Source organism: Mustela nivalis (genome assembly GCF_964662115.1).
Source record: "Mustela nivalis genome assembly, chromosome: 14".
NCBI lineage: Eukaryota > Metazoa > Chordata > Mammalia > Carnivora > Mustelidae > Mustela > Mustela nivalis.
The window spans coordinates 86,848,847-86,867,053 of NC_139033.1; the positions used below are offsets into that span (position 1 = coordinate 86,848,847).

The 18,207-nt window shown below is 40.5% G+C and overlaps 1 protein-coding gene across 35 annotated transcripts in view; it reads right to left on the bottom strand.

Annotated features, from left to right (window-relative positions):
* DEPDC5 (DEP domain containing 5, GATOR1 subcomplex subunit) overlaps positions 1-15,796 on the bottom strand; it is a 137,205-nt gene extending 121,409 nt beyond the window's left edge. For 10 of the 35 annotated variants that reach the window (XR_014302458.1, XR_014302459.1, XR_014302460.1 and 7 more), the window contains exons 1-7: positions 15,543-15,714; positions 14,741-14,866; positions 11,651-11,738; positions 11,213-11,259; positions 9,217-9,302; positions 8,466-8,549; positions 7,213-7,262 (exon numbers count right to left, since the gene is read on the bottom strand). Coding sequence is in view for 28 of the 35 variants with exons in the window: in XM_082697830.1 (XP_082553956.1) it covers positions 7,213-7,262; positions 8,466-8,549; positions 9,217-9,302; positions 11,213-11,259; positions 11,651-11,738; positions 14,741-14,798 (413 nt within the window). In the remaining 7 variants the exon portion in view is untranslated. Of the gene's footprint in view, positions 1-1,904; positions 1,989-7,212; positions 7,263-8,465; positions 8,550-9,216; positions 9,303-11,212; positions 11,260-11,650; positions 11,739-14,740; positions 14,867-15,542 lie in introns of all 35 variants that reach the window. The other 25 variants (XM_082697824.1, XM_082697819.1, XM_082697820.1 and 22 more) reach the window with 7 other exon arrangements.
* Between the last annotated feature and the right edge of the window lie 2,411 nt (positions 15,797-18,207).

Here is an 18,207-nt window from a genome sequence, read left to right on the forward strand (position 1 = left end):
AATTTGACAATTTGGAAGAAGTGGATGCATTCCTAGAGACGTATAAACTACCAAAACTGAACCAGGAAGAAATAGAAAACCTGAGCAGACTCGTAACCAGTAAGGAGATTGGAGCAGTGATCAAAAAATCTCCCAACAAACAAGAGCCCGGGCCAGATGGCTTCCCAGGATAATTCTACCAAACATTTAAAGAATTCATTCCTAGTCTCCTGAGACTGTTCCAAAAAATAGAAATGGAAGGAAAGTGGGGTGCCTGGGTGGCTCAGTGGGTTAAAGCCTCTGCTTTCGGCTCAGGTCATGATCCCAGGGTCCTGGGATTGAGCCCCCCATCAGGCTCTCTGCTCAGCAGGGAGCCTGTTTCCCCTGCTCTCTCTGCCTGCCTCTCGGCCTACCTGTGATCTCTCTCTGTCAAATAAATAAATAAAATCTTAAAAAAAAAAAAAAAAAAAAAGAAATGGAAGGAAAACTTCCAAACTCATTTTATGAGGCCAGCATTACCTTGATCCCAAAACTAGACAAAGACCCCATCAAAAAAGAAAATTATATTGTGCTCGCTTCGGCAGCACATATACTAAAAAAAAGAAAATTATAGACCAATATCCTTGATGAACAGATGTGAAAATTCTCACCAAAATACTGGCCAATAGGATCCAACATTACATTAAAAGGATTATTTACCACAACCAAGTGGGATTTATTCCAGGGCTGCACAGTTGGTTCAATATCCGCAAATCAATCAATGTGGTACAATACATTAACAGAAGAAAGAACAAGAACCATATGATCCTCTCAGTAGATGCTGAAAAAGCATTTGACAAAGTACAGCATCCTTTCTTGATCAAAACTCTTCAAAGTGTAGGGATAGAGGGTACATACCTCAATATCATCAAAGCCATCTATGAAAAACCCACAGCAAACATCATTCTCAAAGGAGAAAAAATGAGAGCTTTTCCACTAAGGTCAGGAAAACAGCAGGGATGTCCATTATCACCAGTGCTATTCAACATAGTACTAGAAGTCCTAGCCTCAGCAATCATACAACAAAAAGAAATTAAAGGCATCCAAATCGGCAAAGAAGAAGTCAAACTATCACTCTTTGCAGATGATATGATACTATATGTGGAAAATCCAAAAGACTCCACTCCAAATTTGTTAGAACTTGTACAGGAATTCAGTTAAGTGCCAGGATATAAAATCAATGCACAGAAATCAGTTGCATTTCTATATACCACTACCAAGACAGAAGAAAGAGAAATTAAGGAGTCGAGTCGATCCCATTTCAATTGCACCCAAAACTGTAAGATACCTAACCAAAGAGGCAAAGAATCTATACTCAGAAAACTATAAAGTACTCATGAAAGAAATTGAGGAAGACACAAAGAAATGGAAAAATGCTCCATGCTTTTGGACTGGAAGAACAAATATTGTGAAAATGTCTATGCTACCTAAAGCATTCTATATGTTTAATGCAATTCCTATCAAAATCCCATAAAAAAAAATCCCATCCATTTTTTTTCAAAGAAATGGAACAAATAATCCTAAAATTTATATGGAACCAGAAAAGACCTCGAATAGCCAGAGAAGTATTGATAAAGAAAGCCAAAATTGGTGCCATCACAATTCCAGACTTCAAGCTCTATTACAAAGCTGTCATCATCAAGACAACATGATACTGGCACAAAAACAGACACAGAGATCAATGGAACGGAATAGAGAGCCCAGAAATAGACCCTCAACTCTATGGTCAACTAATCTTCGACAATGCAGTAAAGAATGACCAATGGGAAAAAAATAGTCTCTTCAACAAATGGTATTGGGAAAACTGGATAGCCATATGCAGAAAAATGAAACTGGACCATTTCTTTATACCACACACAAAAACAGACTCAAAATGGATGAAAGACCTCAATATGAGACAGGAATCCATCAAAATTCTTGAGGAGAACACAGGCAGCAACCTCTTCGACCTCAGCCGCAGCAACTTCTCCCTAGAAACATCACCAAAGGCAAGGGAAGCAAGGGCAAAAATGAACTATTGGGATTTCATCAAGATCAAAAGCTTTTGCACAGCAAAGGAAACAATCAACAAAACCAAAAGACAACTGACAGAATGGGAGAAGATATTTGCAAATGACATATCAGATAAAGGGCTAGTACCCAAAATCTATAAAGAACTTCGCAAACTCAACACCCAAAGAACAAATAATCCAATCAAGAAATGGGCAGAGGACATGAACAGACAATTCTGCAAAGACATCCAGATGGCCAACAGACACATGAAAAAGTGCTCCACATCACTTGGCATCAGGGAGATGCAAATTAAAACCACAATGAGATACCACCTCACACCAGTCAGAATGGCTAAAATCAACGAGTCAGGAAACGACAGATGCTGGCGAGGATGGGGAGAAAGAGGAACACTCCTCATTGCTAGTGGGAATGCAAGCTGGTGCAGCCACTCTGGAAAACAGTATGGAGGTTCCTCAAAAAGTTGAAAATAGAGCTACCCTATGACCCAGCAATCGCACTACTGGAAAGAACCAAACTATGGAAAGAACCTAGATGTCCATCAATAGAAGAATGGATAAAGAAGATGTGGTGTGTATACATGTATATACATATATATACAATGGAATACTAGGTAGCCATCAAAATAAATGAAATCTTCCCATTTGCAACGACATGGATGTCAGAGAAAGACAATTATCATATGATCTCCCTGATATGAGGAATTTAAGAGGCAAAGTGGGGGGATTAAGGGGTAGGGAAGGAAAAAATGAAACAAGATGGCACTGGGAGGGAGACAAACCATAACAGACGCTTAATCTCACAAAACAAACTGAGGGTTGCCAGGGAGAGAGGGGAAAGGAAGAGGGTGGCTGGGTTTTGGACATTGGGGAGGGTATGTGCTATGCTGAGTTCTGTGAAGTATGTAAGCCTGACGATTCACAGACCTCTACTGTGGGGCTAATAATGCATTATATGTTAATAAAATTTTTTAAAAAAAGATATTAGCAAACAGCATTCAATAATACATTAAAAGAATAATTCACTGTTTAAAAATTTTTTTTAAATAAAAGAAAAATAATACTGAAAGGTCACACTAAAATTTAATAGTGGTTACCAATACATAGTTAGCTTATATTCCACCGTAAGTTTTCTACTTTTTTTTTTTAAGATTTTATTTATTTATTTGAGACAGACAGAGCACAAGCAGGGGGATCAGCAGAGGAAGAGGTAGAAGCACACTCCCTACTCAGCAGGGAGCCTGATGTGGGGCTTGATCCCATGACCCTGGGATTATGACCTGAGCTGAATTCAGACACTTAACCACCTGAGCCACCCAGGTACCCCACTTTTTTTTTCTTTAAAGATTTTATTTATTTGAGACAGAGAAAAAATGCACACATAAGCATGAGTGGGGGTAGGGGTAGAGGGAAAGGGAGAAAGAGAACCCCACTGAGCTAGGTGCCTGATGAGTGGCTCCATCTCAGACAGGGCCTGAGCTGAAAGGAAAAGCACAACCAACTGAGACTCAGGTAACCCAAGTTTTTTTTTTCTTTATACTCTCTGTAATACCCAAATTTTCTAGAATAAATGTTTTTTTCAAATTATGAAAGCAAAGTTTTCAGGGTTTTTTTTTTTCCCCACAGAATATAAAATCACATATACTACATGGTCTCAAGCCAAAAAGCAGAATATTTTGACAGAACTATGTCAAAATGTTAATAGTTGTTATTCTGAGTAGTAATGTTATGTTTCTCTTCCCTGCTTCTTTTTTCCATTTTTCAAACTGCCTATATTGAACACATATTATATATAAAAAATATTTAGCACATGCCTGATATCTAACATGTGATAAACAAGTGGTACTTAGTACTAATACTATAGTTAGAGAAGACATTCTAAGAGAATGGCCACCAGAGAAGACTCAAGTCAGAGAAGATTCCAGATCTGCGATACAGCAGATCTAGCAGGAAAACACCCAAACTGAGTATTTCAAGGGGGTTTAACTATGACTCTCCACACTGGTCTGTCTGCTTCTGGAGAGCTGAGAAGTCAAGGCCAGAAATTATTCGGTGTTGCTCCCTCTGGAGTCTGATCAGAAAAAAAAAATTTTTTTTCAGTATAAAAAGATACCTTAGCTAGTCAGCAGTCCCAAAACTACCTGGAAAACTTCATGATGAAATCAAATGTACCAGGTTTTTAAGTTCCATATTTTAAAAAAAGCAAAATGCTAAGTTTTAGGAAATAGGACTTTAGTACAGTATTTTTCTTTTAAAATTTTAATTTTTTAAAAATTATCGACTGCAGGGTTTATTTTTAACATTTTGAAGAATACATTGGGAATTTAGTCTGAGAAAATCAAAATGTTTACCTTTGAAGGAAAATGATGCTTCAAAGGCAAGGTCTCAAGGTAATGAAATTGTCTCATATGTCCTTAAGAACTAACTAAAGTACCAAGTAAAGAAGCTAAATTACAGAAGACTTCAATAATTATGACTTTATGTAAATAACGACTGTCTTTTGTTATGTGAGGCCCAGAGTATCTTTTTCTTAGTTTCTTTCTTTCCTTCTTTTTTCTTTTTGTCTTCTTAATTTGCATGCCTCCTTGTAGGAAAGAAAGTGACTTTTGATTCAATGTAGGAAGATTATAAGTAAATATTCTAGAGAAATAGTAGAAGACTGTGGTTTACATTTAACCATGAATGAGCAAAATATTAGGACAGATCTTTAAAAGTCTAAGCCTGGGACGCCTGGGTGGCTCAGTTGGTTAAGCGGCTGCCTTCGGCTCAGGTCATGATCCCAGCATCCTGGGATCGAGTCCCACATCGGGCTCCTTGCTCCGCAGGGAGCCTGCTTCTCCCTCTGACTCTTCCTTCCACTCTGTCTGCCTGTGCTCGCTCTCATTCACTCTCTCTCTGACAAATAAATAAATAAAATCTTAAAAAAAATAAAATAAAATAAAAGTCTAAGCCTGACATTATGTCAGGGTTCTCATTTCTGTATCTGGCACCATATAGATATGGGCACTTGCACAGAAAAACAAGAAATTTAAGAATGAAAGGTATCTGAGTGGGTTTCTAAACCAGGGCTAAGCTAACTATAGCCCGCAAGCCAAATCCAGTCCATCTCCTATTTTTATGTGGGTCACAGTTAAAGAATGGATTTTATATTTTTAAATGCTAAAAAAAAAAAAAAAAAAAAAAAACCAAAAAACAAAAAATGGCAAGAGAGACCTGAGACCCATGTAGCCCAAAGCGTAAAAATTTACTCTCTGGTCCTTTATGGAAAAAGATTCTAAACCAACCATTTCATTTTGCAGAGGAGTAGACTCAGAGTCTCCCTGACCTGCCCAACATCACCCCACTAATCACTGGCAGTACAGGAACAGATTATAGGTTTCCTGACTCCTGGCCCACCACCTCGAAGAGACTAAGTTGTACCGGAAAGAATGAATCTAGGTTACATTTCTTGTTTAACTCAAGGCTTAGTCACTTCTTGGGCTGTGCTTTATAATCTCTTACTAAGATTTCTCAAAGAATCTTGACCCTCCAATTTTTAAACCATCCCCTTTTTGGGAAAAAAAAATTAATCCTTTATCCTTTCTTTCCTTTAGGATCAGTAGTTCAGACTAACCAATTAGCCCTAGTTGATGATGAAATGCTCTTTATAAAAGGGATTCTGAGGGTGCCTGGGTGGCTCAGTCAGTTAAGTGTCTGCCTTCAGCTCAGGTCATGATCGCCAGGGTCCTGGAATCAAGTCCCATATCAGGCTCCCTGCTCAGTGGGGAGTCTGCTTCTGCCTCTTTCTCTGTGTGCTTGCATGCATGCACTATCTCTCTCTCTCACTCTCCTTAATAAATAAGTAAATCTTGAAAGAAAGAAAGAAAGAAAGAAAGAAAGAAAGAAAGAAAGAAAGAAAGAAAGAAAAAAGGAAAGAAAGAAATGAATGGCAGGATTAATGGATGGATGAATGAATGGATTCTGGCTAACAAAGGTAGGAGAAATGACTGAATCAGAAAATCACTATCATGCAATGATCATCAATGGATGATACCATTAGGTGAAAAGTTTATGGGGAACTTCATAATGGAGGACCAGACTACCTCACTGGAACCCCCTGACCAATCCTAGTGCCATTAAAAGTGAGTCAACCAGGGTCGCCTGAGTGTGTATTCTGTACACACTCAATCTGTGGATTGAGTGTCTGACTTGATTCTGGCTCAGGTCATGGTCTTGGGGTCCTGCGATTGAGCCACTTTGGGTTCCATGCTCAACATGGAGTCTGCTTGAGATTCTCTCTCTCTCCCTCTCCCTTTGCTCCCACTCACTCACGTGTGAACTCTCGCTCTCTCAAATAAATAAATAAAATCTTAAAAGAAAATATGAGTCAACCAGATGTAAACATGCTTGTGTTATACATAACAAATTTCAGGAAAGAAACCATTTCTTCTAAGGAGAAGGATTTGTTTTTCATTATACCTTTTTGCCCTGTTTGAAGGCTTTATTCTGTGGATGTTGTGCTTTTCACATTAAAAGTGCTTTCAAAAAAATCCCTTTTTCTCTCTTCTTTACAAACTAAAATCTAGGAATCATTTTAATAAATCAAGGGCAGTGCAATATGGTTTAAAAGGCAGCAAATCAGGAACTACTAGGCTAGTCTTTTTGTATCTCCAAGTATGTTTCTGAATCTGTAAAAAGAGAAGGTTTGATTAAATACATTCATCTAAGGCTTTCTCTTATTCTAAAATTATGAGGCTGTGCCTGCTTTGTTACAGAATACCATGTGGCTTCAGCAACTTCCACTCAACTTAAAACTACTGTAGTGTAGGGGCGCCTGGGTGGCTTAGTGGATTAAAGCCTCTGCTTTCGGCTCAGGTCATGATCTCAGGGTCCTGGGATCGAGCCCCACATCGGGCTCTCTGCTCAGCAGGGAGCCTGCTTCCTCCTCTCTCTGCCTGCCTCTCTGCCTACTTGTGATCTCTGTCTGTCAAATAAATAAATAAAAATCTTTAAAAAAAAAAAAACTACTGTAGTGTACTTCGGGATTTTTTGGTTTATTTTAGCAACAACAGTCTAATCGTTTAAGCTATCATGTATTTTATTATATGGACACCACACACCTCAAATGCAGTACATATCCCAGTTACAGCACTAGATCCTACTCCTAGATATTAGCCGATTAAGTCAAGAGTGATGTAATACCTACCTGATGCCAGCAAATTCCACCTTCTGAGTGATATAGGCACATGTGCTGACCTAAGGAAGATAGAGAGAATATGAGATTCAACAACACATCAAGGTCACAAAGAAGGTCTCCTGCCTTTTTAATTTCTTCTAACAACCAAAGGTTCAATTAACAAGGGAGCAATAGATTTACCCTATAGGCAAACCTGCTGGGGCAAGTGTAACAGTAGGTTCTTAAGAGTGTGACAAGTATAGACAATAATAAAGACCAGGTGGAAAAATAACTGGGCTTCACTAACAAGCTATCTTCACATATGTTTGCATACATATCTCTATTTACATGCTTATTTAATTACACAACATTCATTTCTCATTTTAGCTCTCATTTTATAGAATGGAACCCTTCACTGTCCAATAAAAAATGAACAAATATATTTTTTTCTGAAAATATTCACTGTTATGGAAATTCCATCTATAATTCATTGCTTCACAATGCTCAAAATGCCCAATAAGAAAAATTTTCAGCACCAGCTCACAATGAATTGATCATTTTAAGTGGAAAACGTTAACTCAGAATAAATAGATCAGGAAAATGGGAGGGTACGACAAAAGCAGTTTAACCAGGAAGCGACAAGATCTGGATTCTAGCCTGGTATCAACTGCTGACTATAGTTTTCTAGTCTTGGGTAATCGTTTATCCTCTGAATCTCAATTTTCACATCTATAAATGAAGGGTAATAAAAAGCTATCCATGGGAATGACATGAACATGTGAAAGCTAAAGTTCCACTCAAATGGAAGGTAATATTATAATTTCCCATTTGAACCAAAAATGTGGAGTAAAAATCTATAAACAAGGAAAAACAAAGCTCAAAAAAAACCACAAAGAGAGGGCGCCTGGGTGGCTCAGTGGGTTAAGCCGCTGCCTTCAGCTCAGGTCGTGATCTCAGGGTCCTGGGATCAAGTCCCGCATCGGGCTCTCTGCTCAGCGGGGAGCCTGCTTCCTCCTCTCTCTGCCTGCCTCTCTGCCTGCTTGTCATCTCTCTCTCTGTCAAATAAATAAATAAATAATCTTTAAAAAAACAAAAACAAACAAACAAACAAAAAAAAACCACAAAGAGAATGGAAGAAAATACACGAAGAGTTTACAATAATTATCTGTGAAGCTGGTTTTAGAAATGATTTTATACCCTTCTCCCTATTAAATCTCTACAAGGAAAATGGATTATTTAATATAACAGGAAAAGTAACAAACTTTTTTTTTATCACATCTTACCAAACTTTTCTTTAGTCGCCACATATCTCCACGGCCTATATACTGATCCTTAAAGGTTAATTCCACTAGGTCAAGGGTCACATCCTAAAAGGGATAATCAAATATATCTCTCTGTGTTACTCTGCCACACTTCATCTTAAGATAAGGCACACTCAGCATGGAGAAACTTTTCAGCAAACAAGAAAACTACTAGAAGAACATTTGATAACAGAACACTGACAAACAGCATTTCATCCTGCCAGAAAAGGCTTCTGAGTACAGATGATAAGTCTACAAGAGATGCTACAGCAGCTGGATCATGACTAAGTGCAAAGAGTACCAAAGTAATAATTCTGTGTTTAGTCTTGATTCTGGCACTTACACAGGACATTGAGCTCTGTGTTTTATTTCCCTAGATAATGTCAGTGGTGTCTTTTAAACAATGATTTTTACCTATTATAGCACCATTTCTCATTTCAGAAAAAAAAAAAATAAGAACGCCTAGAGAAATTACAGTATTTTAATAGCAAATTTTACATTGAGCTTGACACGTACCTATATATACAGAATCTTTTTAGGAAAGCTTTTACAAAAAAGTGAGGGCTTTAAGTGCAACCCATATATACCTACAATCTAAGTGACCTATATATGACCACATATTTAATAATCCAACACTATACTTAAGTAACTCATTACTTCCTTAGAGACCCAACCTCTTGGGAACAGTATTAATCATTCCCAAAAGATACTCAAGTCCAGAACAAACACATACCTTAGGGTCTACAACATTCACATAAACATCTTGATAAGGTCTTAATCGGAATACTTGAGTCACAGTCTGGTCCACACTAATAGTTTCTGAAACAGAAGAAATCTGGATCAGATAACATATTCTGAAAAAGCAGGCAAATATATTCTAATCTGTAGTCATTTGACAAGCAACACAAATGACTGTTGGCCATGGGCAAGAAAAATTCTCTGCCTTCTAGCATCTGAAAGCTTTTTAGGTGAAACAAGCATGTGAAATAAGACCCAAGCCTTCAGCAATTAAAAATGAGAGAAACAGGGACGCCTGGGTGGCTCAGTTGGTTAAGCAGCTGCCTTCGGCTCAGGTCATGATCCCAGCGTCGTGGGATCGAGTCCCATATCGGGCTCCTTGCTCCACAGGGAGCCTGCTTCTCCGTCTGACTCTGCCTGCCACTCTGTCTGCCTGTGCTCGCTCTTACTCGCTCTCTCTGACAAATAAATTAAAAAAAAAAAAAAATGAGAGAAACAGAAATGGAGACAGAGAGAGAAAATTAAAGAAACCAAGGAGCAACATAAAAAAGCTCAAAGAACTGTGAAAATTCAGAAGGAGACCATTTCTCATTTGGAATGAAAGTAGCCGAGGTAGTTAAGGGAGAAACAAACTTTTCAATGAGCCGTTACAGCTGGTAAGTAAGAAACATACCAGATGGCAGGAGATGGAGTGGTGAGAGCAAGGAGAAAACTCTTAGGATTTGGGTTTTGGTCTTTTTATTTTTTAAGATTTTATTTATTTATTTGACAGAGAGACACAAGCGAGAGAGGGAAGAGAAGCAGGGGGAGTTGGTGAGGGAGAAGCAGGGGGAGTTGGTGAGGGAGAAGCAGGCTTTCTGCTAAGCAGGCAGCCCAATGCAGGGCTCGATCCCAGCACCCTGGGATCATGACCTGAGCCAAATGCAGACGCTTAACAACTGAGCCACCCAGGCACCCCATGATTTGGGTTTTATAAAATGCTTCCCCATCATACTGAATTCTAAAAGTAGTGAGCATCACCATCCTTTAGAACAAATCAGAATTTTTTTTTCTTTGAAGTACCATTTAAGAAATTACCTTATTTGCTATCAATTAACATTTTGGTTCCTTGAACAGCTCATTGGAGGTACACTCATTAGAGGAAAAAAGAAAGGATCAGATCCAGAATGAGTAAGTAGAATGGCTGCTCTGGCTCCTCTACTTACTGACGTCAGACAAGCCAATTTACCTCAGTGAGACTAAGTTCCCTCCCTCAATCAAGAGTTGTGTGGGAAGATAAAAAGAAAGAGACATTACAAAAAGCTCCCAGTTTCACTTACTTATGGAGCATAAGGAATAACATGGAGGAGACTGGGAGGAGGGAGAAGTGAGTTGGGGGAAATCAGAGGGAGAGATGAACCATGAGAGACTGTGGATTCTGAGAAACAAACTGAGAGTTTTAGAGGGGAGGGGCGTGGGGGGTTGGGTAAGCCTGACGGTGGGTATTAAGGAGGGCAAGTATTGCATGGAGCACTGGATGTGGTGCATAAACAATGAATCTTGGAACACTGAAAAAATAAAATAAAATTTAAATAAATAAATAAGACAAAAAGCTCCCAGTATACTATCCTACATTTGTGATAGGTTATCTTCTCTCACCTAGAATACGCACTTAACAAATATCTTGTGAAAAATACAATATTTAGGAAAGCATGCTTTGCCAACAATTTTTTTTTTTTTTTTGGAGTTAAGAATAAAGCTTTACCTAGTCAGATTAACTTTCCTCCTAACAATAAAGACAGTTTCTTCAGTGCCCTCAGGATGCTGACAAACGAGATTCCTTGGCACTTTTGAAATCTGACAATTTTTTTAGGGGCACACATTTTGACAAGGAAAGAAGTACTATGCCCTCATTCCCTGAGATTATGAAGAGACATGTTCCTTACAGTTTCTGGAACAGTTTCTCCAAGTGTAAAAATAAAAACCTTAGAGAAGAGAGATGAAATTCTTACCTTTCTGCAAATCTTCCTTAAGTGACTTGACTTGCAAAAGCAGAGGGCTGGGGGAGAAAGCAACAAAGAGATAGGATGTTGTAAACTGTAATTAACCAGCTTTCTTCACCCCCTACAAAAGGCAAAGAGATCCCTCTGGATATATTGTAACCTACAGCACAAGAACGGGGAGAAGTTCTCTTAGAAACAAAGAAACTCTGCACTTGCCTTCCAGGAAACAGCTAAATGCTACACAATTTTCACAGAGTTGTCATCCTGACTTTAAAATCAGAAAGAATAGACTACTTTTTAAAAGATTATTGCTTTATCAAATCCCAGAGGGCAGGAACAGTTTCATGTAAAGGCTAAGAGCTGTCCTGCCTTGCATGCCCCTTAAACAAAATATTTGGAAACAGCAGGCTGCCCAGTTAGTCCCCTTGATCCTAATGAGATGTTTACCTGTATTCATCATTGGGGTGAGCAATCTCCACAATGTCTCCAAGCTTGATGTGAGGAAACACTTTAGGGTTCATGACTAGCTCATCATCTGAAAGACAAGTCAGCAATCTCAAGTAGAAAACGGACTAACTTGGACGACAAGCTGTGGTATACATTCTCATGTTGGGTCCTGGTGACCTCATTGGTTAGTATCACTACCCCATCTCGAAGATGAGGTTCCATTCTAAATTGCAATTCAGGTGAACTTAAGGATTCACAGAGAGACATAAAACTAGTGAGTAGCTGAGTTGGATAGTGTTCGGGGCCTTTGTCCTCAGAGCCCATGCTCTTTCTATTACCACCCCACTGGGAAAAAGAAACCTCTGGGATTAACACTTTACTTCCTTGAATTATCACATACCTGGCCTATACCAGGAACAAAACAGCCTGATCCCACAAATGCAGCACAATCCCTGATATTTATACAGTGTTCAAAGAATTTCCAAAAATACTGTCTTTAATGTGATCCTCACAATAAATCTTTAGATCTAACAGAAGTGAAGAAATGACCTAGGGGATAATGTGACCTGCCTAAAGGTAAACAGCTAATAACAGCACAGCCAAGACTGATTACTAGCCCAGGATTCATTCATTCTCTCTCTCTCTCTCCCCCCCCCCCTTTTTTTTTTAAGATTTTATTTATTTGACAGAGAGAGACACAGCAAGAGAGGGAATCCAAGCAGGGAGAGTGGGAAAGGAAGAAACAGACCTCTCACTGAGCAGGAAGCCTGATGCAGGGCCCAATCCCCTGAGCCGAAGGCAGACACTTAACAACTGAGCCACCTAGGCACCCTTAGCCCAGGATTCCTTCTGCCTAAAGCCCACCACCTCCCATATGTCATAAAACAAAACAAAACAAAATCCCACAAGCCAAGTAAAATACCCTACACTTTGGAAGGCAGCACTTGATCAGGGAAAAATTTTGGATACTAGTTCACATTAGGGTCCAATAAAACTCTTAAGATATAGGGAGGACCTATGTTTCATATGTTTATCTACCCCAACCTCCACACTCACTAGGAGTGGAGAGAATCCTTTTATATATAACAAACTCAGAATCATAAAGAGGGAGTGATTTTTTTTGTTATTGTTTTGATTTTGAGGAAAAGCTACAGCCTTTAATTATGCTAAAACCATGACAAATACGTATATCTAAACTTCAAATAAAATCAGACTCCATAAAAATTCAGCCTAGGAAAGCAAAGCATTGGGTTAATCCCAAATTTTATTTGGTATATTGCTTCCACTGATAGTTTTATGCCAAATCCACTATGATGCCTTCCCCTAACTTCCATATTCTGAATTAAAATCCCTGAGCACTAATTCCACTGTTTCATTTTACCATTTTCTTTTTGCATATCTGTCTCATCAAGCTAAAAGCTCCTTAGGGACAAGGGACTGTGTCATATTCATAACCTTTACGTTTAGCACAGATATGCACCTAATTTCATTTGATGTGTTTTTATTTATAGTCCTACAGGAGACGGGGTATAACACCTAGCTGTCTTTCTCTTATACAAATGAAAAAGTAGACATGTATTCATTGTATATACACTGTATACACTGTATCTTCTTATTCTTCTGTCTGTCAAAAGTTGTTTCTGTTTTCTACTCAATTCTACCCCAAGTGTTCAGGCAGCATCAACAGAATACAAAATCTAGTATTAACAACAGACTCTGCATTTTAGCAGAAATTGTGTTTTAAATACAGCAACACCTGGAATATCCTTGCCCTGGTAATAATAATGGTTACATTTACTGAGCGGCACTGAGTCTGATACTCTACTAAATACCTTCCATATATCATCTTACTCAACCTCACATACTTTATGATATCCAAACTAGTGTTTTCCTTTTTGGGGAATCCTTGCCCTTGGGAGGCTTACACATATACAAGAGCAAATGCATAGTAAAATACATCTTTAAAAAGACTCATTGTGTGGGGCGCCTGGGTGGCTCAGTCGGTTAAAGCCTCTGCCTTCAGCTCAGGTCATGATCCCAGAGTCCTGGGATCGAGCCCCGCATCAGGCTCTCTGCTCAGCCAGGAGCCTGCTTCCTCCTCTCTTTGTCTGCCTCTCTGCCTACTTGTGATCTCTCTCTGTCAAATAAATAAGTAAAATCTTTAAAAAGAAAAAAAACAAAAAACACTCATTGTGTTGTTAATTCCAATTTCTGAAGCAAATAAGATTGTTAGGACAAAAAGGAAAATTATTTCTTTACAAAAAGAAAAAAAATCATTTTACTAATCACCATCCTATTCTGCAGATTAATAGACACAATGTGCTAAGAAAAACAGAAAAATTGTTCTAATGTGCTTGAAGTTTAGATAAGATAAACTAGGGACTTGCCTATGAGGTCACAGGGAAAGTTAAAGGCAGAGCTGAAAAATCTGGTTTAGTACAGAACAATATGCTTTGTCCTGCCCCTCCTCACTATGCCTCTCAGCCAGGCAAAGTTTCATGCTTTGATCAGACCTGTCTAATGTGTGTCTACTACTGCTCTCATATAATGTAAGTTTCTTTTATCTGCCAAACCAGTGCATACTAAGATTTTATAAGATATATGCAATAAACATGTAACATAAAATACAAATAAGGGCGCCTGGGTGGCTCAGTCGACTCAGCATCTGCCTTTGGCTCAGGTCATGATCTCAGGGTCCTGGAATCAAGCCCCACTTTGGCTCCCTGATCGACAGGAAGCCTGCTTCTCCCCCTCCAGCTCCCTCTGCTTGTTGTCTCTCTTCCTGTCAAATAAATAAATTAATCTTTTAAAACTTAAATAAATAAATAATAAAATACAAATAAATGAAGGGTAGTAGACTGGCAACATTCACCATGTTCCTTAAAAGTCAGAATAGAAATGCTCTTAGCAGGGGCCTGTGCTCTCTGGTGCTACTGTCCTCCCTGCAACTATTTCATACTTGCTGTTTCACTCAGTTAAGTTGCCTCTAGCTGCTATGGTCATGTGAGTCAGTGTGTCATTTTCAAGGCATTGGACACATCAAGAACCTTAGCCAACTTACACAACCCTCAAAGACCAATCAATACTGACCACTGCCCCCAAAGCCCTTCTTGTGGATGACAAGTTTGTAGACCTTTGTTGTTTTCATCTTGTACTGTTGTTTTTCCTTCAGCTGTTCCAAGCTTGGGGGAGAGAAGTCATCTTGCCTCTCTGCCACTGAAACACAAAAAGGCTAGAATGTCAGACTTTTCTTTGCAACTGCTCTTTGATTTTAGACCATTGAATATACTGGTATTGTTCAGAGAAGAGGTAGCACCAACCCTTGGATGAAATCACTCCTCCAATTACAAGGAGGGTTAAAGGGCAAAACGGAGAATCTGGAAACTAAAGGAAATTTGGCCCAGGGTCTATTCCAACCTCCAAGAAGATATTCTATCACCCCCTAAATGGAAAACTTGTAGTCAATTGCGCACTCACTACCTTGTCTCTATCTAAAGCAAAAACACCCAAATACTAAAGAGATCTTGAAACAGGTTAGCGCACTCATTTTGTGGATGAAGAAAGGGTGGGCCCAAAGCAAGGGACTTATCCAAGGTCACTCAGAGACTGAGATACTCCCACCATTCACGTTTCGCAGTCAGTGTCCTGGGCAAGGAGAGGATAAAGAGGAGGAAGGCAGGGCTTCGTTCCCTTTATGTCCATTTGTACAAACTCTCAGCGACTCCTCCTCCCCACTCTCATTTCACAGCTGCGGCCACTAAAGCTCAGAGAGGCTCGGAGACTTGTCTAAGATCACACAGCAGCATGGAGAGTGGGGTCAGAACTCGAACCTGGGCCACCACCCCCTCCCTCATACTCCACAAACCCGGGCCCGGCGAGCAGCCCCACTCACCCACAGCTCCGGAGCCCCTTTCCCTCTTCAAGCCGGGACTCCGAGGGCCGGACCCTCCCACGGTCCCCTGCGCCTCCTCTGGACGCCCCGCCTACGCCCCCACAGCCCTTGCGGCTTCCGTGCCCCAGCTGAAGGTTCCTGTCCGCCCGCCCCGACCACAGTGTGCTCACCTGAGAACCCGCGCAGCTCTGGTGGCTCCGCCCCGGAGCCCCGCCCCCCTTCCCGCCCACACGCCCCGGGCCGCTCTGGCCCGGCCTCCGCCTCATCTCGGTGTCCGCGCCACTTCCCTATCCGGGGCTCCCGCCGGGGGCGGGGCGTTGCGTGTGGCTTCTAGCTCTGGCTGTTTGCTGTGTTTTCCGCTCGCAGGCAGGGCGGTAGCCGGCCATGGGATGGAAATCGTTTTTCTTCCAGACAGTCTCACCTAGATCCATGCCCAGGAACTTCGTTTCCGATTTAGGACTCCCCCCCCGCCCAACAGGGCAAACACAGACGAGTCTCCTCGGATCTGTAAATAGTGTTGCGGACCCTCGCCTGGCCTCACGGGGCTACTGAGAAGCACAAAAGAGTTTCTGGGAGAACTTTTGTAAAATGCAAAAGGCCCAGGTCTTGCGATAGAGCGACGGATTCTGCTGAAAAGCATTCACTTTTCAAATCCCTCGAAACCCCAAATGAATTGCGTGCCTCCCTGGTTAATAGCTACCCTCTCACAGACATCCTTATAAAATGGTCACTTCCCTATTAGGTGGCAGGTACGTTGTATTTCACATATAGGTAAACAGGCGGGGGACACGAAACTCCTCAGAAGGAAGCAAGGATGGATCCTGACCCAGTCGAGTCCAGCGTGGCTCTGAAGGCTGAGCTTCTAACGAGCATCCTCCTCACAGACCGAGGAGCTCTTCCTAAGACCGTTTCAGGACATCTTTCTGTTCTCCAGAAGAAAATTAGAGCTGTGTGGACTGTTCCAGAAACTCGCCAAGGACTTCTGACAAGTTACCAATTCCATTTAACTGACAACGGTTTGGGAAATTTTCTGAATGTTTAAAGATGAAAACGTCGCGTGGCACAAAGGAGACCTGATTGGGAGAAGGCGGGGGCGGGGGAAGGAGGGGGGGTATGTGAAGAGAGGAGCTTCTTTTCGGTATCCATACTTTTGCTTTAGGATTCAGAAGTTAAAACTAAAAAATAATTGTGATTTTTTTTTTTTAAGAATTTTTTTTTTTTTTATTCATTTGACAGACAGAGATCACAAGTAGGCAGAGAGGCAGGCAGAGAGAGAGAAGGAAGCAGGCTTCCCGCTGAGCAGAGAGCCCGACGCGGGGCTCGATCCCAGGACCCTGAGATCATGACCTGAGTCGAAGGCAGAGGCTTTAACCCACTGAGCCACCCAGGTGCCCCAATTGTGATTTTTTATATAAGTAAAAACATGTAATCAACTGCAACAGTTGCAAAAACTTCAGGGATAAAATGTTAACTATAAAAGACTTCAATGTTGCTAATTCAGCGGACGCATTCAGATCCCCCTGTTTTGTTAGCAGCAGTGGCTGGTGGGAAGTCTTTCATTCCAGAAGGCCTAATGAGATTCTCTCTCACTGGCCCTCATTGAAATTTGATTCCATCTCCTGAGAAATGTCTATAATTGGTGTCATATCTTAGAACTGCAAATATTTCACTTTTTAATTTGGCAAAAACTTGTAAACAAACAAACAAACAAAATCTTAACGGGGGGCGCCTGGGTGGCTCAGTTAAAGTACCTGCCTTCCATCAAGGTCATGATCCCAGAGTCCGGGGTCCAGACTCTGCTCTGCTCAGTGAGGAGTCTCCTTCTCCCTCTCCCTCCGCCTGCCTCTCTGCCTACTTGTTCTCTCTTGCTGTCCCTGTCAAATAAATAAATAAAATCTTAAAAAAAAAAAAAAAAAACCTTAATAGGTTTTGAGTTTTTAAAAAAATTGTCAAGCCTGGTCAAGGTTAGGGATGGCTGGAGCAGTTAGTTCCTGGACAGGGGATCTAGTCTAGGGGATTCTCAATTCTAAGATCACTGTGCTACAACCACCTGCACAATAGCCTGTTTTGGGCAGAGTGGCTTTATACCAAATTCTCTTTTCTCAATTTTCTCCCTTGCCAGATGGAGATAAGAAGTACCTGTATTTCCTTGTTCACAAGGTGTTTAAAGACCAAATGAAATGATGGGCATGTTATATTAAGTCTTTCAAATTAAAATAATTTAAAATACTATATATAAATGCAGAGTATTATTGGCAAGCATGGAATTGATTAGGAAACTGGCTTTCCACGACTTTCAGGGCATTGAATGATATTTATGCTCCTTCCTTTGGACTTCTTTGTGCCTAATAGAGAGCTAGGAGCAGAGTTGGGTAAGGCTAGTGAGACACTTATCTTAGGGCACAAAATGTTAAGGAGATGTCAAAAAAGCTCAGGGAAGGGCGCCTGGGTGGCTCAGTCTGTTGAGCTACTGCCTTCAGCTCAGGTCATGGTCCCAGGGTCCTGGGATGGAGCCCCGCATCGGACTCCCTGCTCAGCGGGGAGTCTGCTTCTCCCTCTGCCTGCTGTTCTGCCTACCTGTACTGTCTATCTGTCAAATAAATAAATAAATAATCTTTTAAAAATTAAAAAAAAAAAGCTCAGGGAACAAGATAAATAATATTTA